The sequence below is a fragment of the Lampetra fluviatilis genome, chromosome 23 (assembly GCF_964198595.1).
Source record: "Lampetra fluviatilis chromosome 23, kcLamFluv1.1, whole genome shotgun sequence".
Classification (NCBI taxonomy): Eukaryota; Metazoa; Chordata; class Hyperoartia; order Petromyzontiformes; family Petromyzontidae; genus Lampetra; species Lampetra fluviatilis.
The window spans coordinates 6,369,037-6,392,836 of NC_136297.1; the positions used below are offsets into that span (position 1 = coordinate 6,369,037).

At 52.7% G+C, this 23,800-nt stretch overlaps 2 protein-coding genes across 2 annotated transcripts; both read right to left on the minus strand.

Moving 5' to 3' along the window:
- Nucleotides 1-1,345: 1,345 nt before the first annotated feature.
- Nucleotides 1,346-8,057, minus strand: LOC144940655 (uncharacterized). Its single transcript, XM_078866930.1, has 6 exons — nt 7,791-8,057; nt 7,155-7,370; nt 6,092-6,863; nt 5,629-5,757; nt 5,341-5,453; nt 1,346-2,866 (listed from the first exon to the last, which is right to left on the minus strand). Exons 3-6 carry the CDS (start codon nt 6,729-6,731, stop codon nt 2,447-2,449), a joined length of 1,302 nt encoding a protein of 433 aa, XP_078723056.1. The 5' UTR covers nt 6,732-6,863; nt 7,155-7,370; nt 7,791-8,057; the 3' UTR covers nt 1,346-2,446.
- LOC144940654 (EMILIN-3-like) lies at nt 8,053-22,572 on the minus strand. The gene is made up of 9 exons (XM_078866928.1): nt 22,169-22,572; nt 21,204-21,765; nt 16,758-16,883; nt 13,998-14,134; nt 13,179-13,343; nt 11,627-11,937; nt 10,467-10,698; nt 9,509-9,789; nt 8,053-8,361 (listed from the first exon to the last, which is right to left on the minus strand). The coding sequence occupies exons 2-9, from the start codon at nt 21,365-21,367 to the stop codon at nt 8,053-8,055; spliced, it is 1,725 nt and encodes a 574-aa protein (XP_078723054.1). The 5' UTR covers nt 21,368-21,765; nt 22,169-22,572.
- Nucleotides 22,573-23,800: the final 1,228 nt, after the last annotated feature.

A 23,800-nucleotide genomic window follows, 5' to 3' on the forward strand; every position in this document is an offset into this window, starting at 1 on the left:
ACCTACCGAAGGCATTTTCGAACACGTGGAAGAAAAACTGAAAATATTTCTGACCACGATAATTATTTTTTGTATTTTACCAGGCAAGGCCCACAGAGCTACATAGCTCTTTTTTCAGAAGTGACCCAGCCACAAATGAGAGCTCAACGAAGTTGCTTATCACGCAGAAATGTATAGCAGCCAAATACTCGCAATGAATGTTTCTAAATGTGGAGGGGAAAACCGGAGGACCCGGAGAAAAATCCACGCAACCACGGGGAGAGAGAACATGCAAACTCCAAATATACAGCCGTCAGGGTAGGGATCAAACACACGACCTCCTGTATACCAGGCGAGGTAGTTAACATCTCGCCACCATGGCGGAATGTTAACGTTAACCGTTACTCCGAGAAGTGACTAGATAACCATCCAGTACATGTCCTCTGTGTCGTAAAGTAAAATCAGCACGGGGAATTCAGGCTCCTGCTCAAAATTGCAGCCAACTCAGGTTGATAAAATCATGGAAACGTGGCACACATTAAATGTGCTGGCAGAGGCACACAGAGACCCATAGAATATCGTAGATGCCCGGTAACTCACACTAGTCCCACAAGCTCAGACACTGTAGTGTGCTGACATTAGCTTTTTTCATTTCAGTACACAGCTTCCCAAAAAACTAGTCTGGTGGAAGCCCAGCGCTGGTGCATCACTATCGCCACACGTTGCCTTTGTGTTCCCATTAATGATCAATTAACTTTCGCCTGCATGATGCTTCAACGTCATCATCGGAGCCTGGCAAACCAGAGCTGGACTCTGTGGTCTTGTCAACCTGGAGCCACGAAGGCACGTGGCCCGTCACGGTCCGCGTTTTGGCGTTTACCAAATCTTTTCGATTCACATGCCAATTAAGCCACTGCGCACACCACACGCCGCGCCCAATGGTTGGTCGTCACGGAAAGCTGTACCCTGGGGGGGGGGGGGTGTTTGCACGGACTCGAGGGTTTCCCAAACGCGAGTCCTCGCGACCTCCCACCACACTCCGTCTTTCCGCCTTCACCAATTGGACTCCTCCCATTCAAATAAACTCGTTGCACGCTGCACGCGCCCGATGTTTGTTAAACACGCCCACGTGCTGCGGCAGTGGAGCAATTACCGGCTGTCTGCGGCAGTGTGGAACACGTGTACACATGCACTGCCGTGAGCTCAATCTTCATTGGAATCGGCTTAATCGACCCAGTCAATTGCTGATCAGGGCACGTGGTACGTGTTTAACAATCATTGGGCGCGTGTAGCATGGAACAAGTTGATTTGTATTTGAGTGGTAGAAATACATTTGTAAACGTGGGAAAAAAAACTTGGTGTGGGGGGGGGGGGTGGTTCACGAGGATTGGAGTTTGGTGAACCTTGACATGAGCGTCTTGCAAAATCACTCAATTGAACTATATTAAAATTGTAAATAACATGTATATTAAATATGGTCCAGATTAGTTACATTTCAACTCTTCTTAAATGTGCTGCAGTATCCTAAACGAATTGACGTGAGAGCTCGCGCTTTCCAAAAAGAGGCAATGCATCACGCATCTCAAGGGGCCTGAATTGAATCTCCCGGTAAAATGAAGGCGACGACGACGACTACGGCCATTCGCGAGTTGCTCCATGACCACGTGACCGGTCATGGAAGCCAGCGGCGAGCACAGCGCTGGGGACGCCGATGGCCCATGGGTCAGAAGGAGGCCACAACCTCGCTCCATGCGGCCCATGGCCAATACCAGGCTTCCACTTAGAACCGGCTGTGACCCAGGTGCATTGTGGATACAAGAGTACTACACAAGCAGAACCCCATTGTGTGTCCCCACGATAGCCTAGCCAATAGGCCGACGGTTTAAATAATCATTTGAAGGTACTGTATGTGTGGAGACACACGACGGAGTTGTAGTTTGTTTGTACTTTAATTGGGTGACGGAGGAGGCAATATTTTCGAGCTGGCAACAAGTCTGTGTTTTCAAATTTCGCACGCTCAGTCACAGGCAGGAGCGACTGAGGTTGTGTGTGTTAATGTACCATTGGCCGCCAAAGGTATTTGCAAGTTCTATTCGGCCTTCTGGCCGATTGGTAATGGAACGTGCAGGACTGAGATGGACGGTGGCAGCGCTGGTGTGTGAGGGATGGTTGACGGCATGGCGAGGACTTCATCCAGCAGCGGAGAGACAATGGCTGCTGCTGCTGCTACTGATGATGGATTCGGCCCTCCGCAGGGAATTAGTTGCCCACCCCCGTGCGAGCAGATGGGGCGCTCCGCACGGTTGCTCGCACCATCGCTGCCTCATTGGTCCGAGCGTCGCTCTCTCTCTCCCAGGCGGCGCTGTCCCGAACCACCATCGGCAGCATTGAGGGCGCCCTCCAGAGGGCGGGAGCGGCGACGTCGGAGCAGCAGCCAAGCAACTTTGGGCGAGTGGAGCCCGTCGAGTTACCTGCCCGCCACCGCCGCCGCCGCCGGCGTCTCGTAGAGCAGCACCCCGCTGAAAGTGGTGAAGGGCCGATCGGAGGAGGCCACCTCGCCGCTCGCCACCTCGACGAACACGAGGTCGCCCACGCTCAGGCTCAGGATGACGCCGAACACGCCGGGGCCCGAGCCGCCGCCGCTGTCGTGCGTGGCGCGTCGCTCCGACGCGTTGCGATCGGACTGCCGGCGGACGTTTCCACCGATGAGGCGGTTTCCCTCCTCTTCCCCACCGACTCCTCCTTCCGCCTCGTCCACTTCCTCCTCATCGTCCTCGTCCTCCTCTCTTTCCTCCACGCCCTCCTCCTTGCTGTCTTTGGCGTGATGCGAACGGCTGCCGTTGATGAAGCCGGGCTCCGAATGGCTGGATATTTTTGCCGTGTCCACCTGTGGGCACGGGGTGAGTGGTCATAGGGACGCAAGCCAAATGGACCGCGTTGTGCACTCGGATTCGCGGTCTCGTTTTACGTAGACTCAAGACTTTTCACGTGTCAAATCAAAGCTGTTCACCTGTCAACTTTCTTAAATTGCTGCAGCTTTCTTAGGGCACCGCAGTGTTCAAGCACGAGGTTTCAAACTCCAAGTGAGCATCTACCCTGAAGGAGGGCTACGGCCTAAACCATCAATTTTCTACATACACTCTCCTGCTATAGTTTTACATAATCCCTTTGTTAAGTATCGTCAAAAACCACGAAGATCCACACGGTGTACCGGAACCTTCATCCAGCAGTGGATTGACACATTTTAAATTTATATGATTTGAATCTGGAGGAATCCGATGAGCAATAAATCTCTTTTTCACAGATGTCCAGTCGTTTTCTCGGGTTTATGATCCCATTTAGGCAGTTGCCCAGCTATTTTACCCAGGAGATCCGCGGTGAGTGAGCACAGCAGCAGCAACAACATTAACACAAAAATATCACGCGATTTTGGACGATTTTTGACCCCCCCCCCCCCCTAGTCACACGGCGTCACAAAAAGTCAGACCCCCCCTCAAATATGACGTCACAAAGCTCTGCCCCCCACCCCCAAAAAAATAAAACATGCTTCAAATCGCTTTAAACTATTGTCATTGTAGTGCGTATTTAACGTGGCGCTGCACTCTGATGTTGTAGGAGAAAACATTTATTAAAAAGTCTATTTAATTACGTAGAACGTGTTGTCTATATTTATTTAAAGTTGCGAATTTTGATGTGATGTCACATTTCTCAACCCCCCCTCCCTTCGTCACACATCGTCACAAATGTCTGACCTCCCCCCCCCTAGGTGCGTGACGTTATTTATGGATGGCCCCTTACGGAATAATGCGCGACTAACAAACGACGTGTTTAACAGACAAAGGGCTGCCCATCACCCAGCAGGTTAAATCTGTAGGCCGCAGTTGGTCAATCGGCGGGTCACGTGTGGTGGGGTAAAGCGTTGGTATCTCGCAACACCTTCCGAGCCGTCTGGCCATCGTGGTTTTTAACACTGTTGTTGATTTGTATGTGTAATGACAGTATGCCATCTAGTGGCCATGGGTGTTAACTACGGGTGTGGGTGCAGCATAGGACGATACACACGTGAGCGACCACAAGGGGGGGCGTAACTGGGCCAAGGGTCAAAGAGCGGATTGAACTGGAAGCTCCTGGAACCCATAGGAGAGTTCGAGAAGAAGGGCGTGGTCAAGGGCGGGGCTTGGCCACACTGAGTGAATATGAGGGAGAGGAAAAAAATTAACCAGTAAAAACAAAGTTTTTCACTCTAAATCCTTTATATGCGTGGCGGCTAGAGTCCTCTCGTCCTCTGGCTTGAGATGGCTGCCACCTATGGGTCAGATGATTGTCTGCCAGCAGACAATCATCAATTGGTAATTAAATATTTTTTAAAAATTCCCTAAACAGTGCACAACGAGTCTGTGTGGAAAATGTCAGCTCGATTGGATCACGGGAAGTGTGTTAAAAACGACCCAAAGATTTTGCATGGTCGTAAGCAAGCAAGCAAGCACGCAAGCACGCAAGCAAGCAAGCGAACTTAATATGAAGGATTTAAAAAGGGGTTCGGGGCTGTCGTGGGGGTTCGGGTCCTGGCTGTCGTCGCTGTCATTGCTGTCATCTCTTAGTCGTCGTCATCGCTGCATAGCCAGCCAACTATACAGTCGTCATCGCCGTCGTCACTATATAGCCAGACAGTTATATATAGTTGTACGTCGCCGCTATCGCTGTACGGTTGGCTCAGCTATAAGTCAGTCAGCGCTAATGTTACTCTGTGACCCTGTCGTTAAAGTTTTAAGAAATAAATAAAAAATCCTCTACAGTCGTGTCTCTAAAGTCGTCTCATCACATATGCAAGCACTATTTGTTGTTTAATCCTGTTTGTGGCGAGGTCTGGCTTGGGTTCCGTGTAAATGATTTTTGCTCTGGTTGATCTGCACATTCTCTACCTGCAATGATATCTTGTAACTGCCACCACTGCCCACTGTCTTGGACTGCGGTATACGAGTCTCTATGTAACTACACGCACCTGTACTTTACTCTATGAATCTCGATTCAACTCTACGCCCTTCGCGTGGCAGATTTGTGCCAGAAAGGTGCGACATGCTAACCAAAAATAAATGTACTTGACTCGATGTAACTGCGATGTCCTGTTGCTGCTGCCGCTTCTGCCGACCACCTTGGGCAGTGGTCATCCTTGTAACAGAGCTACTTAGCTCAACGGGGGCCTCACCGGCTGAGACAATAAAGCCTGAGTCTTCAGGCCAAAAAGCGTCGCTATAGAGTCGCATTTTTGGCAGTGGCGAGAGCGAGCGATTTCTGGGATGCACATTTCAAAAAGAATGTGGCTGCGGGGCAGGAAAGGCCACCTCCTCTCATCGTCGTTACCTGAGCCACGGTGCGACCGGCTGCTGACAGCCACGCCACGACACCCTGCCCGTCCGCCGACACAAGGGTGCCGCTGAAGAAGTAGCGTCCGTCGTACGGAACGCGGAAAATCCCTGCAGACAAACACAGCGTCACACGTGCCGTGGTCGTAGCGTGGTGGTGTCGTGTATAGTGTATGGCACGCACCTGTGTCTGGGTCGTAGCGTGGTGGTGTAGTGTATAGTGTATGGCACACACCTGTGTCTAGGTCGTAGCGTGGTGGTGTAGTGTATAGTGTATCGCACGCACCTGTGTCTGGGTCGTAGTGCTGTCCGTCATTCACATAAGTTTTGTCGAACGCGACGACGCGACCCCGGGACGATGACCGAGTCAATGCCGCCGAGAACGCAGCTCGGTGGAACTCGTGCACCGGGAACCCTGCACCATCACCACACCATCACAGCTACTATCATCACCAACATCATCACCAACATCATCACCGTCACTACCATCACCACACCATCACAGCTACCATCATCACCAACATCATCACCGTCACTACCATCACCGCCAATATCACCACCATCATCAGCTCCATCATCACCATTATATCTGCCATGCATACTTCATCACGTCACCTCGTGACATGACACCAATTGGAATAAACACGGGAAACACAACAACGCTGTATATATTACAGAGAGATGTCAATCGCTGCGCACCAAATTCCACTGAACACCTGAGCGGCTGGGCGCACGGGCGAGCGACTCACCGGCGACAGGCATGGGCAGGGGCGGCGAGGTCGTGGGCCCGCGGTGAACCACCGCGGCCTCCAGCGCGGCCACGTCAGCCGCCTGCGCCCTCAGCGTGGCGTTGACGGCCTCGACGCCGGCCCACAGCCGCTCGCCCTGGCGGCCCAGGGCCTCCCGCACGGCCGCCACCTCGCGCCGCATCTCCAGAAGGGCGGCCGCCTGCACCTTGGGGCCCGCCGTGACGGCTGGTCCCGCCGCCCGCTCCTCGGGGAGCGCCGCCCCCTCCACGAAGGCCGCCCGAGCCACCGACGGGGCCCCGTCCACGGAGGCCGTCGCTATTGGCGCCGCCGCCACCGGCGCCGCCCGCTCCGCCGGCGCCGCCCTCTCTCCCATCGCCGCCCTCTCTCCCATCGCCGCCCTCTCTCCCATCGCCGCCCCCTCCACGGAGGCCGCCCGCATCATCGCGGCCCTGGCTCTGATGGCCCTGTCGTCTCGGAGCGTCGCCCCTTGCCGCGAAGTCACCGCCCTCTCGCCTGCGACCATGCCCTCCACGGACGTCACCCCCATCGCGGCCGCCGCCACCTCGCCCAGCGCCGCCCTTTCTGCCGGCGCCGCCCTCTCTCCCATCGCCGCCCCTTCCACGGACGCCGCCCGCATCATTGCGGCCCTGTCCCGGACGGCTGGGCCTTCCTTGTGAGCCGCCGCGGCCGGCGTCTCCTTCTCTCCCGGTGCCGCCCCCTCGGACTTGAAGCAGCCGCCGTCCCCCAAACCCTGGCTGCTCTTCTGGGAGCCCTGCAAACGAGTGTCATGCGGAGTATGAACACGATTGCCCGGTATAAGTGTGCGTATATGACAGAATTTATTGCCTGCATTCGCTGCATGAATTGTGGAGCTGTGAGCATCGGATGAGCGATGAATGTCTGACGAGGTTCAGCCAAGTGTCACGTGAATGACGCATCGCCCCCTTCCTAGGACGGTCCGCGCGCTCGTGCGATGTGACCCATGGCATAGGGGCAGTGAGGGGCGGGGGGGTCCTGGGGGGGGGCGGGGGGGTGCACGTGGGGGGGGGGGGCTACAGCGTACCTCCCTGCAGCGCGTCGCCCCATCAGAGGCGACGCGCTGCGCCACCAGGCCGAGCTGGCCCTGCAGGCGCCGCACGCGCCAGTCCTCGCGCGCCAGCCGGCTCGCCTGCTCCCCCAGCAGCCGCCGCACCTGCTGCACCTCCCCATCGAGGCGCTGCTCCGCCTGCGCCACCGACTCGTTGACGCGCCGCGCGCTCTCCACGCGGTACTCGCTCACCTGCGAGACAGAGCCAGAGACTAACGTTGTCTCCCGTACGCGGGCTGTTGGGCCGAGTGCCGTTAGCGAGCACCGGGGGAATGCCAGCAGGCCGTGCAGAGGGGTGGATGTGGCCAGGAACCAGGCCCCGCTGCCCCCCGAGCTGATGTTTTGGGACGTGCCGTAGTTGGTTGTCAGTTAAGGCTGAGTGGACCTAGGCAAGGCCCCAGTACCAGTTCAATAAATACTTACCGCTGATTCTAGCCAAGGCCAGGGATCGAACTGGCAAAGACACAATGATCCGAGCACATGGAGCAAAACCCGACCACACACCGGGGGGGGGAGGAGGGGAGGGGGGGAACGTGCAACCGCACGACCGTGGAAACCTGAACTGTGGCACAACCGTCACGAGCGGCTCCCTCGCTCCCACGGCGGGCTCACCGAGTCGCGCAGGCCCCGCAGCGTGCGGTTGATGGTGCTGAAGTTGAGCTTGAGCAGCGTGATCTCTCCCTGCACGGCGCCAAAATCCCCGTATTCGACGGCGTCCTCCCCGGCTCCCCCGCTGCGTTGCTCCCAGCGCCGCACGCTGGCATTGAGCGACGCCACGCCGGCCTCCACCGCCGACAGCCGTGCCAGGACGTGCTCCACGCGGTTGTCGTCCGTGCAGCAGCCGCGATCCTGGGGCCCGGCGGCGTCCGTTCCATTAGCGGCCGCCCCCCCCGGTCGTCACGACGACGCCAGTACCGCTGCCGCCGCCGCCAGGAGGCTGCTGCCGCGCCGCGTCGGCGATGCGAACTTCCAGGCTGAGTGTCGTCCGCTCGAGCTGGGACTTGAAGTCGGCCGCCTCGCCCGCCACGAGGCCGGAGAGGAAGTCCCGCAGGTGGGAGCAGCGCTCTGGCAGACACGTGTCGGACGCGTTGATCCGCGCCTCCAGCCCGTCGAGACGGGCCTCCAGCGCCACCACCTCCCCCGTGATGACAGCGCCCGGGATGACGCCGGGGCCGCCCAGCACCTGCGGGCAGGGGGATCGCGGTTAGAAACGCCGTCGCCGACACATGTACGTCCAAACTTAATTTGGAGCTTTCGTGACTGCAGGAATTATTCTTTGGTTCTTTCGGTAAAGTGACGTATAAAGATAAAATAATAAATTAAATTAAATACTAGCATACGACGTTTCGATTGCAACACAAGCAATCGTCATCAGGTATAAATGAAATAGAAACACAAATCTAGTATACTTAGACATGTAATGTAATACAACAGAGAGTCGGATAACATAACAGTCAACACCCTATCTGGTTGATTACGTTCTTCCTGAGAATGCTAAATTTGAGAGAGAGATTAAACACAGAACCAGAAACATAGACAGACATATAAGCAGACAGATATCGCAGAGATACATAGAGAGAGAGCAAACATAGGCACAAAGAGAAACTACGCCTCTGTGTCGAGGCTTTAAATAGAGAAAGGGGGGGCGGGGGCGGGGAGAGAGGGAGGGAGGGGTTAGAGAAATGTACGTCCACCGTCGTGGTCTCAGAAGGGGGCACGGTCGGCGGACAACACTTGAAGGTCCGCAGAGGTGGGTGCACAAACCTACTTGCCGTGCTTCTGCCTTCTCCAGGCCACCCTGTGCGCAGCGGGGAAGCGAGGCGCTTCAAGCACACACCGAGTGCCCGCGTGTGCAAAGACACGATCATGAGACTGACGCTACGACGATAAAACCAAGAGTATTGAATTAAACACCTCTTCAAATGCAGCGTCGTTAAGAAGTGTCGGTCACTGCAAGTTCCCCGAGTCGTAAATGCCAGAGGCTCCAAACTAAAGCGAAGACCCTAAAAGTACTCTTAGGTTTTTTCGGTAAAGTCACGTAGGTAAAAAATAAAATAAAATTTTTATAAAAGTAATAATTTCTATTATTACTTTAATTATATTATTACTTTTATTAATTTTTTACTTTATTTTTTACCTACGTGACTTTACCGAAAAAACCTAAGAGTACGAATCCTTGCAGTCACGAAAGCTTCAAATCTAACCCTAAAAGTAGCGGGCGAAACGCGCCGTGCCGACCTGCGCGGCCGCCTTATCTCTCGATATCTCGATGACGAGAAAAACGCCTTCCCGCCCTCCCCCGGTGGTGATAGTTGTTGTTTTTTCCGCACCCCTCTCTCGAGGTCGGCGAGCCGTCCGTCGAGCGTGGCAGCGGCCCCGGCGCAGCAGGCGGCGGCGCCGTCCGCGTCGGTGCGAACGCCCTGCAGCTCGCCGTGGAAGGCGGAGAGCGTCGCGTTCACGTGCTGCTGCAGCGCCAGCTGCGCCCGCTGCGCCCGCTGCTCCAGCAGCGCCAGCTGCGAGTCGCACGAGCACAGCCCGCCGTGGCCACCGCCGTGGCCGCCGCCGCCGCCGTGACCGTTCATGCGCTCGTCCACGCCGTTGAAGATTTCGCCTGTCGGACGAGGGGACAGAGAGAAGAAGATACATTCGCTCGTGAATGATTTCGATCGAAAGCTTTCGTGACTGCAGGGATTCATGTTCTTGCTTCTTTCGGTAAAGTCACGTAGAAGGGAAATAAAAAAATAATAAAACTTTTACTATTAAATTCTCACGACGTTTCGATTGCAACACAAGCAATCTTCATTAGGTGTGAAAACCACAGTAAGAATTGTTTTGAAAAAGTGGCGTTTTTTTCTTGAATCAATGCAAATGTTAAAAGGCTCGCTGGCTGGTTAGAGGGAGCATGAATGTGAGACTTGAGTGGCATATTTGTGCCAGACAGGCGCCACGTACGTAAACAAAAAGAAAATTGACTTGACAAAGCACGTGCGGACTGCTATTTTATTAACTAAAATGTTATTCCGGCTCTGAGACTTAAAATGCCGGTTTTCCTGTCTCGCGACGACCACGACTCTCGAAGGCAGGAAGGGGGAGGGAAGGTGCTTCCTCCGGTGCGGCCCGGCGCAATCTACAAAGCGCCTCGATACCGACCGCACGTCAACGATGCTGCACAGAAAGCGAGCGTCGCGACGCAAAACAGAAAGAGCGCGCGAGGCGGACAGAGGGTTAGAGCCTCCCGGGGGAAACGCGGCGCCTCGAACCCTCGAACGAGCGGCCGAGGGCCCTCACCCTTGAGCTGCAGGATGCGGTCGCCCAGCAGGGAGTCGAGCACGGCAAGGTCGGGGTGGGGGAACTGCTGCTGCGGCGGAGGGGCAGGCGGGTGGTGGGGGACCCTGTCGGCCAGGCGCTGGATCTGCTGTGCCTGCCCGGCCACGGTGGCCTGCAGCTCGGCCAGCGCGCGGTCGCGCTCCCGCAGCTCCTCCCGCAGCGCCACCACCTTCGCCATGACGTCCGGGTACGGCTGGGGGGGAAACGCGCAGGCGCAAGACGCGGGTAGCCCTGTGAGCGAGTGGCACCCGTGAATATTCTTAGGTTTTGTCGGTAAAGTCACGTTGTTGCCTCCGAAACGTTGTGATTTTTATTTTATATTTATTTTACTTTTATTAATTTAAATTTTTCACCTACGTGACTTTACCGAAAAAACCTAAGAATATGAATCCTTGCAGTCACGAAAGCTTCAAATCTGGCACCCATGAATATTCTTAGGTTTTGTCTGTAAAGGCACGTTGTTGCCTCCGAAACGTCGTGATTTTTATTTTATATTTATTTTACTTTTATTCATTTTAATTTTTCACCTACGTGACTTTACCGAAAAAAACCTAAGAATATGAATCCTTGCAGTCACGAAAGCTTCAAATCTGGCACCCATGAAGTTCCGGCGACACGGCACACGAGTAGGGGTTGGGTGGCCAGCACCGGGCCCCTACCCCCCCTCACCCGGTGTCCAGTGCTTGCCGAGCTGCATTGGCTTCCGGTTGCCGAACGATGCATTTTTAGAAGGTCGCACTCATCGCACGCAAAGTGCTTGCCACGAATGAACCACAATACCAAGTATGAATGCATGTTGAACTTCTTTCGCACCGTACGTAGCCAACCGTGCTAATCGAAGGCGCAAACTCCGGTCATCCCTGCAGTGGCTTTTGGCTAGCCATCGAACAAAGACGGTCACTGCATCGCGCGCTTTCAGATGCGCTTCTGCGGCCGTCTGGAACGCTCGTCCTTCCGATATTAGGAAGCCACTAGAGCCGTGCAGTTTTAAATCATCATCTAGATTGAGAACTCATTTGTTCAGACCCCTGCACCTCCAATAATCACGGTTGGCGACAGACGGTGGAAAAGAAGTTCAACATACATACATTACCCCACCTCCCTCCATTACGTCTCTGTACCTCGGCATACATCCCAGGAGTCTTGTCTCCGCCGGGCACGACCTCGTGACGATGGTCGGGAGGCACGGCCTCGAAGCCCACGACGGAGTCGGGCGCCTCGCCATGGGGAGGGCCGGCGCCACGCTCGTGCACCACGCCACCCACGAGCGCTTGGATCATGTGGCGCGCGTCCGCGTGCAGGGAGGCACGCAGGCCGTCCGTCATGCCCACCAGCGAGCCCTGCGTCTGCTCGAGCACCAGCGTCACGCGCCGCACTGCCTCCTCCAGCCGATCGATGCGCTCACCGTAGATGTCCATGAGGGGCCTGCCGCCTGTTGGGATGAGGGCCAAGGTCAACATTGAGATGTTCACCGTGGCCATAACCGCCGGTGCCGCCGGACTAAACGGACCTAAACTTTAATTATTTTCCGAGTAAGGTCCGCTGAGCTACATAGCGCTTTACACCATTGGAACCTCATTTGCCAGTAAAAATATGATAATTGGGTTTTTACCCTTCTATCTGGCAACAAAACTGATACCTTTTTTTACAAGGAGTCATGTTTACATAGACCACAATTCCTGCAGTCATAATGCAAACAAAAAACACAACTCTGATAATGTGCACTGTCCTTGAAGTTGATTGGTCCACAGCCGAGACAGCTTTCCTTAGAGCCTAGTCTCATATGGGTTGGACCAGATGACGCCAAAAGGCCCTGTGAGACTAGGCTCTAAGGGAAGCTGTCTCGGGTGTGGACCAATCAACTTCAAGGACAGTGCACATTATCAGAGTTGTCTTTTTTGTTTGCATTATAACTGCAGGTATTGTGGTCTATGTAAACATGACTCCATGTAAAAAAGGTGTCAGTTTTGTTGCCAGATAGAAGGGTAAAACACCAATTATTACATAGCTCTTGTTCAGAGATGACCTGGCCACAAACGATAGCTCAACAAAGTGGCTTATCGTGTAGAAATTTATAGCAGGCAAATACTCTCAACGCATGTTGAGTCTTACATGTGGGGGGGGGGACCGGAGGACCCGTGGAAAAATCCACACGACCGTGGGGAGAGAGAACACGCACATTCCAGAAAAAGACAGGCATCTTCATGGTCAGGATGGAACCCGCAACCTCCTGTAGACGAGGCGAGGGAGCTAACATCTTGTCACTGCGGTGTCAGCTCAGCACTTCTGACCCCTGTGCCACTCGACCAACTCGTGTTTGTACAAAGACAAAGACTACCCGTATAGCCTTAACAGGCTTTAAGATCAAGTGCTGTTCGCGAGCACCCATGAAGTCCTTCCCACCACCATGCAGGTTTTGACAGATATTTTCACCACACTTCACCCATGCTGGTCAATTGCCGGTTGGCGACGGCTTCCAGCACAGACGCGGGAGCACGAGAGAACACCGCAGCAATTGATTCTTCTGCACTGCACTTTGTTGACCGCAGTGTAAGCACGGCCCCGCAGCGGCCGATGACAACCCGGCGCACGGGGATATTGGATGCGTGCGGGAACACGTGCGGGGGGAAATGCGCCGTGCGCGCGACGCACGGGCATGGGACGAGTGCGTACTTTTCGGTGGATACTTGGGCTTGAAGCCCGGTTTGGTTGGGTCACCCTGAGCCCCGCCTGGGGGGGCCCCCGGCACCATGGCCCCCGGCACCTTCGGGGCTGGGCCTCCCACTTTGAAAGGCCCCCCACCGGTGGGGACGCCTTTGACGAAACCGGCTCCAGGCACTGGGAGGGAGAGCGGGGGGGGGAGGGGGAAAAGAGAGGGGCGGGGAGAGAGGGAGGAGGAGCGATGGAGGGAGGGAGGCAGATGGGCTCACATGGAGCTCATGAATTCGCACGCATCGGAATGAAGACACACGTTTGGCACATGCGTATACGCGCACGTGCCTCGCATGCAGGCAGATACACACGTGCACATGGTTAGGGTTAGAATTACAATTGGGGGGTTGAGATTCGGGTTCGTGTCAACACTGTAATCTACGTCATTGTGCGCGTGCTGTTATGTTATTCTGTCAGAGTTGTGTACTGTGAATGGTGAGAATATTTGTACGTTGGTTCATCATCGGTCACCTGCGATAAGGGTCAGGTTATAGGTCAGGGTCAGGGTGATGTTCTGGGTTAGAGTCAGGATTTGGGCCATTGTCACTATTGAGGTCAGATTTGGGGTTCAGATCAGGGTCATAATCAAAGATAGGGGTTACGATAGGGGCTGTATCACTGGTCAGATTAAAGGATACATTCTGGGTTAGAATAGGGCCACGGTTAGGGTCAAAGGCAAGTATTAGGGTTAGCGTCAAGGGGCAGCTTTAGGGAAACGGTTGGGTTACTGGTCGGAGTGAGGGGGGGGCCACGCTTTGTGTTGGAGTCAGGGCCGCTCACCTGAACCCGATGGGGGGGCCCCTCCCCCGACGCGGTCGAGGCAGCTGTCCCCGCCGAATCCCGGGCAGCAGCGCCACTCGATCTCGGTCACCGTCTTGTAGCCCAGCTTATAGTGCGGCCGTAGGTACGTGCGGTACCTGCGGCGACACGGGCAAGCGGCGGCGGGGGGGGCGGTGGGGCGGGGGGTGGGGTTTATCCGCTGAACCAGTGGCCACTGTGAGGTTCATCTTCTTGGTTCTTTCGTTAAAGTCACGTAGAATGGAAATAATAAAATGATAAAAATAAAACGTAATAAAATAATTCTCACGACGTTTCGGCCACAACGCAAGCAGCCGTCCTCAGGTGGAGAACACAGGTCTGTCGAGAAGACAGAGTCACGAAAGCTTTAAATCGAAATTTACTGTGAGGTTGTTGCTCGCACGAGGACAGCGAGGCAACAAACTGTGAGTGTCTGGGTTGGAGCCCTGGGGCCCCGGTGTCTTGCCAGGAAGGACGTTGTCACCCATGTTAGGATACAGAGCCAGCACCTCTGAGGTTCTGGGGTGAATTCATAGATCAGTCCCCGAGGGGGCTAATACTCCTTTTTTCTTCTTGGTTCTGTCGGTAAAGTCACGTAGAATGGAAATAATAAAATAATAAATAAAAAACATAATAAAATAATAGTGAGAATTATTTTATTATGTTTTATTTTTATTATTTTATTATTTCCATTCTACGTGACTTTACCAAAAGAACCAAGAAGATGAATCCCTGCAGTCACGAAAGCTTTAAATCGGGGCTAATACTGTAGTGGGCATTTAAGAATTCTCCCAGAACCTCTGAGTACCTGGGTTCAACACCTGTAACTGGACGACACCATGGAGGCTGACATTAGACATCTAAGCCCTGGGGCTGCGTGTCTCTCCTAGGAATCTTTATCTCGCGACAGAATACTGAGCCAGCATATCCGAGTGCCTGGGTTCGATTCTTGTAACTACGTCTCCTAGGGGGCTAACATTAAGACATTTGGTGATTCACTCAGAACCTTTTGGGTGTCTAGGTTCAATTCCTGGAAAATGTGTATCCTCGGGCACTGCGACTGGACATTTTAATAATTGTCCATCCTTGCGATCCAATGGAATTGCGATGCGATTCAAGAATTTATAATTTTGTTTATTAATCACTTGGATCGTTCCTCATGTTTTTTCCTCTCTTTGCAGTTTCGTTAACTCCACAGGCCTGAAGTGACACACGAGCGCGACGTGCCACGTGCGCGAAACCACCAATACAGCCATCGATTCTTACAGGATCGTGAGTGCCGACAGCCGACGCGTCATTACACACGTGTCGTTACACACGTGTCGTTACACACGAGTCGTTACACACGAGTCGTTACACACGAGTCGTTACACACGAGTCGTTACACGCGCGTCGTTAAACAAGAGTCGATACGCGTGCTTCATTACACGCGCGTCGTTACACGTGGCAGGCTGATATGACTGCCGCTACACTCGGCCAACACCTCTGATGTCTGGCTTCTATTCCTGGAGCAGATGCCAATTTCAGAATCAGTGGGCCCAGCAACCTCGAAGTGTCTGGGTAAGAGCTCTGAGAAACTGATGCGCTCTAGAGGGCTCCGGCTCATATCTGGAAACTGAACCAGCTCCCTTGAGGGTCAGGGTTCAATTACTTAAGCTGGCTGTCGCGTGCGGTTTTGATGCCAGTGTCAGAGACACTTGAGCCAGCAACCTCCAAGCACCAGGGTTTGAGCCCTGGGTCTGGTCACCACGCACAAGTGGTTGACTTCCCACCCGAGTATTCATTTCTCACCGGATGTTTATTTATTTATTTCCGGGTCACAGGGAGAGTGGAGCAGGCGGCGATTGACTCGTAGCCCCAGACAAAGCGAGAGGCATACTGGACGTGGTCTTCTGGGAGTGGAAATATTTTACCGAGGTCGCCGACTAGGCTTGCCACCTGTCCTGATTTTCTCCAGAATCTTCCTCTCTTTGAGACAGTTGCTGTCCTGGGAAACCTCTAAGGCATCCGAGGACATTAAAGATACCCGTTTCTGTCAGTTGCGTAGTAAAATTGATAATAATCATAACTTCAACTTGTAACGCGCTGCCGCCGCCGCCACACAGTATTCACTCGCTCTTGTAGAGAGAGACCGAATCAGAAGCACGAGGAACCAGATGACAAATGGGAAGGCAGCAGCAGCAGCCACTCGATAAGCCGGTGCAAACAATTATCCAAGCTCTGCAGTCCTCAATATGTAAAGGTGTTATCAGACTATTAAGGAGTCTTTACACGTGGGTGGAAAGTGAAGCACCCGGAGAACACTATCCCATACAGATGGAAAGGTGCAGTCCACAATTGCTGTGCCGTATTCTCCTGGTGAGCCAGGGTATGACACCTCGATGCCCACGGGCAAGGAGTTTCACAACATTTGCGTGACCCACCACCCTCGCCTCCACAGTGCTGATCTGGAGGTATGTGCCACCAATAATTTAAAAAATAATGAACCACTCAAGACAAAACAATTACACGCAGTTCAATCCTCCACTGGTGTCGTGAGACGTTCCTCTTCCCACGAAACGCCCCGGATATTTCCTCCTTTTTGTAGCTGAGGGGCGACCACCCTTATCGCCCATCGGACCACCTACCCACTTTACCAACAGTAACCCGTCGAAATTCAAACTGGTGGCAAAGCCGATGGCTGCGAGCGGGAGATTCGAACCGTGGCCCGTTCCCGTGGGGCCGGGCCCCTGCGATCCTCACATGAGCGGCCGCTGGCACTTGCCCTTGGGCCAGGAGCAGGGCCTACGCTCGGCCTTCACGTAGGAGTCGGTGCCGTTGATGACGGCGCACGAGATGGTCCGGGTCACCACGTGCGCGCACCAGTTCCTGCGGAGGGAAACGCCCGACACGAGGGGGGTGAGGGGGGGGAAGTCGCACAACACGGAGGAGGGGGGGGGGTAGAGAGAGGAGAGATGACGTCTTCGCTCCCACAGGTCAGCTCAGCCTGAAATGAGACCTCAGTGTGGGTCGCCAACCCCCCCCCCCTCCACCTAGGTTGACTCGGACTGAAATGTGGAACCAGTAAAAAGCAACTCTTAGACTGACTGAAATGTAGAGCTGTTGAGTCGCCCCAAGTATGAGTGGTTGTGGGTCTCCCCTAGGTTGATTCAGACTGAAATATCGACCCAGTGAGGGCCTCACCTAACTTGACCCAAACTGAAACTCAGACTGCAGTGTGGGTCTCTCTTAGGTCTACTCAGCCTCAAACGAGTACTGTACCTAAACAGTGTTATTATGAACATCACCGACATTGAAATAAAAAGTATGGAAGGTGACGCTGAAGTGAGGCCATGTGAGCGCCATGACGGTGGCGAATTAAATATAATTTCTCTCATGAACCAATCCTCAATCTTGCGTAAAGACAAAGACGGGCCAGGGGCACGCAGCCGAGGCAAATCGTATCGACAAGAGCTACGTAGTTGATTGGAGTTTGTGACTGCCAGTGTTCTATATATGCAGCACAGAAATAGGTGGCTCGCTAACGGCACTTGCTCCGAACAGTGTTATGCAGTGAGTAGCCAGGGTTATAATAATTGTATTTTTACCCTTTTATCTGGCAACAAAACTGACACCTTTTTTTACAAGGAGTCATGTTTGCATTGACCACAATACCAAAAGGCGTCATCTGGTTCAACACCATGTGAGACTAGGCTCTAAGAAAAGCTGTCTCGGGTGTGGACCAATCAATTTCAAGGACAGTGCATACATTATCAGTTATGTTTTTTGTTTGCATTCCGACCGCAGGTATTGTGGTCAATGCAAACATGACTCCTTGTAAAAAAAGGTGTCAGTTTTGTTGCCAGATAAAAGGGTAACAAAACAATTATCATATTTTGCTACTGGCAAAGAAGGTTCCAATGGCGGTAGCCAGGGTTACTTAATTTTGTTATAAACTGAACACAGTAACACACCACAGGGCAGAAAATAGCGAACAAAAAAATCCACTCGACAACATTCGTCAATAACACGGCTTTGACTTACACAACAGGGTCAAACGGCCGCATTGAAGCTGGAACCGTAGGGCCCAAAACGTCTCCAACCACGCGCCAACGTTGGCGCATAAACTCTTGGGTGTGTATTTTTTGGGGGCCATCACACAGCAGAGGGGTTTCCCACGCCTCCCAGTTTGCCAATACCGTATTACCCGCTCCGTTACAAACGAGGGAAACAACACACGCCGCACGCGCCCGATGCTTGAGGAGGCGCGCGACGTGGGGAGAGGGGGAGGGGCGCCGAATCTAATCGAACAAAATAAACCGAGCAGGTAATTCAATAGTACAGTACTGTATCCCTTTTATATATATATCTATACCTGCTCCTCCACACACACACACAAAAAGAAAACCTATTCTAGATTTGAAGCTTTCGTGACTGCAAGGATTCATATTCTTAGGTTTTTTCCGGTAAAGTCACGTAGGTAAAAAATTAAAATTAATAAAAGTTTAATAAAATAAAAATCACGTTTCGATTGCAACACAAGCAATCATCATCAGGTATAAATGAAATTTTTTGTTGCTATTTCATTTATACCTGATGATGATTGCTTGTGTTGCAATCGAAACGTCGTGATTTTTATTTGTATTTTATTTAACTTTTATTAATTTTAATTTTAATTTTTTACCTACGTGACTTTACCGGAAAAAACCTAAGAATAAGAAAACCTATATTTAACGCATTTCCACCAGCCACACGCCACTTTTGAGAGTGGCTATAGATTCAGCAACGCGAGCAGAAACTCTGGACCCGTTTCAACATTTAAGCAGTCTGGCTCGCTTGAATACAGTGCTGTAATCTCAGCCAGGCTTGCTTAAATACTTCTAAGAAGAAAAAGAAGAAGTATGCGCAGGGACAGATATTAGCGAGAGATCTATAGACCCATTGTCTGAAATTGTGTGAATTATATTCTCCACACTGACCCGAAAATTGATGTTTTGTTATCTAATTAAGAGCGATCTCGAGGTCACGAGTGACAGAACAAAGACCGGAATTGTCTTGAGCAAACTTGGGGCAAGTGCTGTTAGCGAGGGCCTTTTGAAGGTCTACACGACACATCTGTAAAAGGAAGAGCTTTATAGCTCGTCGGATTCCTCCAGTCTAAATACTCATTCTGATTCTGACATTAACGGGTACAGGGGGTGGCCAACACCGCGCCCCCGCCCGTATTTGTCTTCCCTAATTCTGATGTCTACACACCGCACCAGGAACTGTTACAGACAGTACCTCATTCAAGGCTGGAGCGCCCAGTTCGGATAAAATCGTCGAATTCGTAGCTGGAGTGCGCTAACCACTGCGCCACCGCTCCCCATGTCACTGGGACGCATACGCAGGCAGAGTTGATATAAATCATGTTAATAATGAGTATTAATGAATGTATCGATGCACCCGGTTTCGGCAGGATCTCTCCAACACGCCGACTCATGTGATCCGCTACGGTCATTGTGACTTTCCGAGTTGACCAGCTTAAGTTATTACACCCTACGCGCGCCTGATGATTGCTCGACACGAGGGTTGCGTCGATGATTTCGAAGCATTTGCGCGACACGCGCGGTATACACACAAACGGTACACGCAACGCAGAGACACGCACGGAGACACGCACAAACAACAGATCCCCCGTGTAATCTTAACAGACTGTTGGGGTAAATCCTCTTAGCGAGCAGCTATGAAGACCGGCACGGCACACGAGGGGGTGGGTGGCCAGCACCACGCACGACCGCCTTTGTCTCCCTAGTGGCGATGCTTTACACACTGCACCAGGTACTCATTTGAGGCTGAGTCGACCTAGGGGAGGCCCAGGACCGGTTCAGATAATCGTCACTGGTGTTGGCCCGTGAGCGGGAATTGAACCCGGGCGGCCAGATTTGCAGAACAGTTCGCTCACCGCTACACTACCGCTCCCCATACGCACACAGACACACACACAGACACACATCAGCAGAGATACAAAGACATACAGACACACGCACCATCTCCGTCTCAATTTGAATCGACGCGCTGTCCCATCGGACGTGTTTATCACCGCATTCTCCGGATTCTAAAACGCTCCGGAAAGTCAGACAAACCCCAAACTTGTGCCCGACGCTCTGAATGAAGTTGTATAAAATCTGACCGCACACACAGACACCCACCGGATGAAATATGCACCGCCAATTTTTACTTTAAAAGTGGTGCGTAATCACCCGGTGAGCGCCATCATCGGGCGCATATAGCGTGTAACAGCTTTGCATTGCGACTGAATATAAAGCAACGCTCACAGCCAGTCTCGGTGGTAGAGTTCGGGAGATGCCCACGAAATCGTCTCCACTCCATCATCCCACGTGCACCACCAGCCAAATGCGCGAAACGCATGAAGATGCCCACTCGACACGGTGGCGAGATGATAATTACCACGCCTGGCATGCAAGGAGGATCGTGGGTTCGAACCCTACCCTGACGCCTGCTGTATAATATTTGGAGTTTGAAAGTTCTCCCCCGTGGTCGCGTGGATTTTTCTCCGTGTCCTCCAATCGTTTCCCCTCTCCGTTTAGAAACATGCGTTTCGAGTATTTGGCTGCTAGTAATGGGCCACATAAACCGCGTTTTTGAGCAATAATTTGCGGCCAGGTCGATTCTGAAAACGAGCTATCGATATTGACCTGGTCAAAAAAAAAAAAAGTTTTTTCATAGTTTTAGTTTCGTATTCCTGGTTCTTTCGGTAAAGTCACGTAGAAGTGAAAAAAAAAACAATAAAATAATACAAATAAAACAATTAAATTCTCACGACGTTTCGATTGCAACACAAGCAATCATCATCAGGTGTGAAACCCACAGCAAGAACATTTTAAAAAAAGGTTTTTTTCCCCCTTCTACGTGACTTTACCGAAAGAACCAAGAATATGAATCCCTGCAGCCACGAAAGCTTTAACTCGAAAGTTTTATCTTCTTGGTTCTTTCGGTAAAGTCACGTAGAAGGAAAAAAATAAAAATAAAACATAATAAAATAATAAAAATAAAACATAATAAAATAATTCTCACGACGTTTCGACCACAACGCAAGCAGACGGCTGCAGTCACGAAAGCTTTAAATCGAAAGTTTTCGTTTCACCACTGGTCCCGCCAGCGAGGCCAGATCAGAGCTAACAATGTCTGGCCGCGTCGCTCTCTCACCTGTGTCGGGGAGGGGAACGCACGGGAGGGGACGGCGCGGAGTAGAGACTCATTCGGTACGGGGAGCCGAAGTGTCCCTTGGCTGTCGTTCCGAGAGGGCCCAAGCAACACAGGGCGACCAGCAGCACCAACAACGGAGCACCGGGGACTTCAGCCAGAGCCATGATCCGGGGTGGGTGGGTGGGTGGGTGGAGGATGCCTCCCTTGGTGTTGATGATGATGCTGGTGGTGGTGGTGATGGCTGGTGGCTGTGATGATGGAGGTCACTTTTCCGCTGCTGGAGTTGAACTGCAGCTCACGAGGTCCATGTGCGTCCGCTCGTCTGTGCCGATGCTGTACTTGATCAATCAAATGATCGGAACTAACTTATAGATTCGTTTCTCTTTGTGTGTGTGTACGTGTGTGTGTGTGTGCTGTTGACCTGGGCCCAAGTTGTGAGTCTCTCGCTGTTTGCGTGATTTTGATTTTTAAGCGAAGCTACACACGGGTCGACAGGCGCTCCAATGTTGTCGCGGGTTGGTTTTTTTCTCCCTTCTTCTCCGTTCCTTTCAAGTTCCTCCACCTCAGCCGAACGTGGCCAGAACCATCGGAACAAAACAAAAAAATAACGGGAACAAAGTTACTCGAGCAACGCTTTGCCAAGACTTTCTCCCCAGTTACAAAATCATCATCATCATCATCGAGAGAGAGAGAGAGTTATGGGAGCGATTGTGATGGGCAGTTAATAACGAGGGCAGTGACGATGATGCGAAAATGCAGGGGGTTGATGATGATGGCGGTGGTAATAATGATGATGATGCTGTAAAAAAAATCGGAGACGCGATGATGACGATGGTTAACGATGTGCAATGATGATAAGGGATGAATGCTGCGTTATGGTGACGGCGATATCGACGATGACGACGACGACGATGCTAAATGAGTGAAGGCAGTGATGATGAGCGAAGGCGATGTGATTGTGATACCGGTGGTGACGCTGCCCTAGGGACGATGCGGTCACTCTGCGAGCCGATCCTCCCTCGCCTCGGCTGCCCCTTCGCGTCTCGCGGCCCTCCTCGTACTCCGTCGCATTTATTAATAAAGTGGGGGGCGGGTGTGTGTGGGGGGGGGGTGGTGCCTGTTTCCTCTCCTCCTCCTCTTCCTCAGCCTCGTCCCATCGCAAAATGTTTGCCCAGCTTCGGTAAACACGAGCCGCCCGCTTTGATACGGCCCAGTTCAACCCCCCCCCCCCGCTGCCCACCGATCTCCTTCACAATCTCCCCCTTCGCGCCTCTCTTCATGTCACGCCTATTTCTCATTCTCATCTCTCTCTCTCTCTACCCTTAACTTCTTAACTTCTTTCTTTGCAGATCTATAGCCGCGCCCTGGCTCTCTCGCTCTCTCTCTCGCCCCCTCCCCTCCTGCTGCTGCTACTGCTCGACAGCGAACACTGGGCTGCAAGGGCTCCCGGACCCACGTTTCCGTGCAGCGCTGCGGCAACACGAAGATGCAATGACTCTTGGCTCATTCCTCAGAGAGGCAGGAGTCAGGGTCCATGGAGCAACATCACTGAATGGCACTCGGAGACTAGAAACGGGTCGGGTTGCTACCTCCGAGCTACAAAATCCCAGGGCCGTGTGATCTACCTCGTAGCCCAGGCCCTAAGCTGCACAGCGCCGCCACAGAGGACATTGATTCCCGTCGAGGTGCCATGTACATCGACGTGAGATCGCGTTTTCGCCCTCGCATGGTGCGGATTTTCTCAGGGTGATCCCATTTCCTCCCACGTGTAAACTCATTAATTGGCCAAGAAAACACCTTCATGTACAGGGCGCTTCAAAAAGATGTCGACACTTCTGGCAATTTGCAACAAAACCACAAGAAATGTTTGTGCCTCCGGGCTCTGGAGACCACCTGGAGAAGATTCCCAGGCACGCGTTGACAATGACGGCGAACAAGTGGAGGCTCCTTTAACTTTTCCAAGCTATTAGTATTTGTTATCATGTCGCAGTGTATTATCCGTTCTTTTTCCACAAAAAAAATAGTCCCATCATGTAAGTGTTTAAAAAAAATTTTTGAAGCACCCTGAATAGAGGACTGCAGAACTTGGGGGGAGGGCAATTTGGCACCAGCCATGACTAGCTGCTGCTGCTGCCTTTACCACTTGTCTGTGGTTTCTTGCACCTCCGAGGGCGAATTCTCTGCTGAGGCGCGTTATGCAAGTTGACATTCTCCCTTCATCTGACAATACCATGAGCAAGCCAGTCTGGAGTCTTTCTCATCACCAGCCGTCAACTATCCACAGCTTGGACAAAGGCCTCCCCCCCAAGCCGACCGAAAGCCACTCGGGCTGCCGCGATACAACTCTCCACCCAGCACCTTGCACAAGGACCGACTTCATCTGCCCCTCTCCGTGGTGGACGATCGAGAGCTTAAGACCGAGGGAGACGGCCGTCACTTTGTGGACGCGTCGCGCCCGTCTGGAGGCGCAAACTCCGACAAATTGCGCTCACTTTAGTCGGCGATCGACGTTCGAGGTGGACTGCGACCCTAAAATGAGTAGCGCTGCCGCCTCACGTGGTACCGACCGCCCCCACCCCCCCAACCGTGATCCGTGG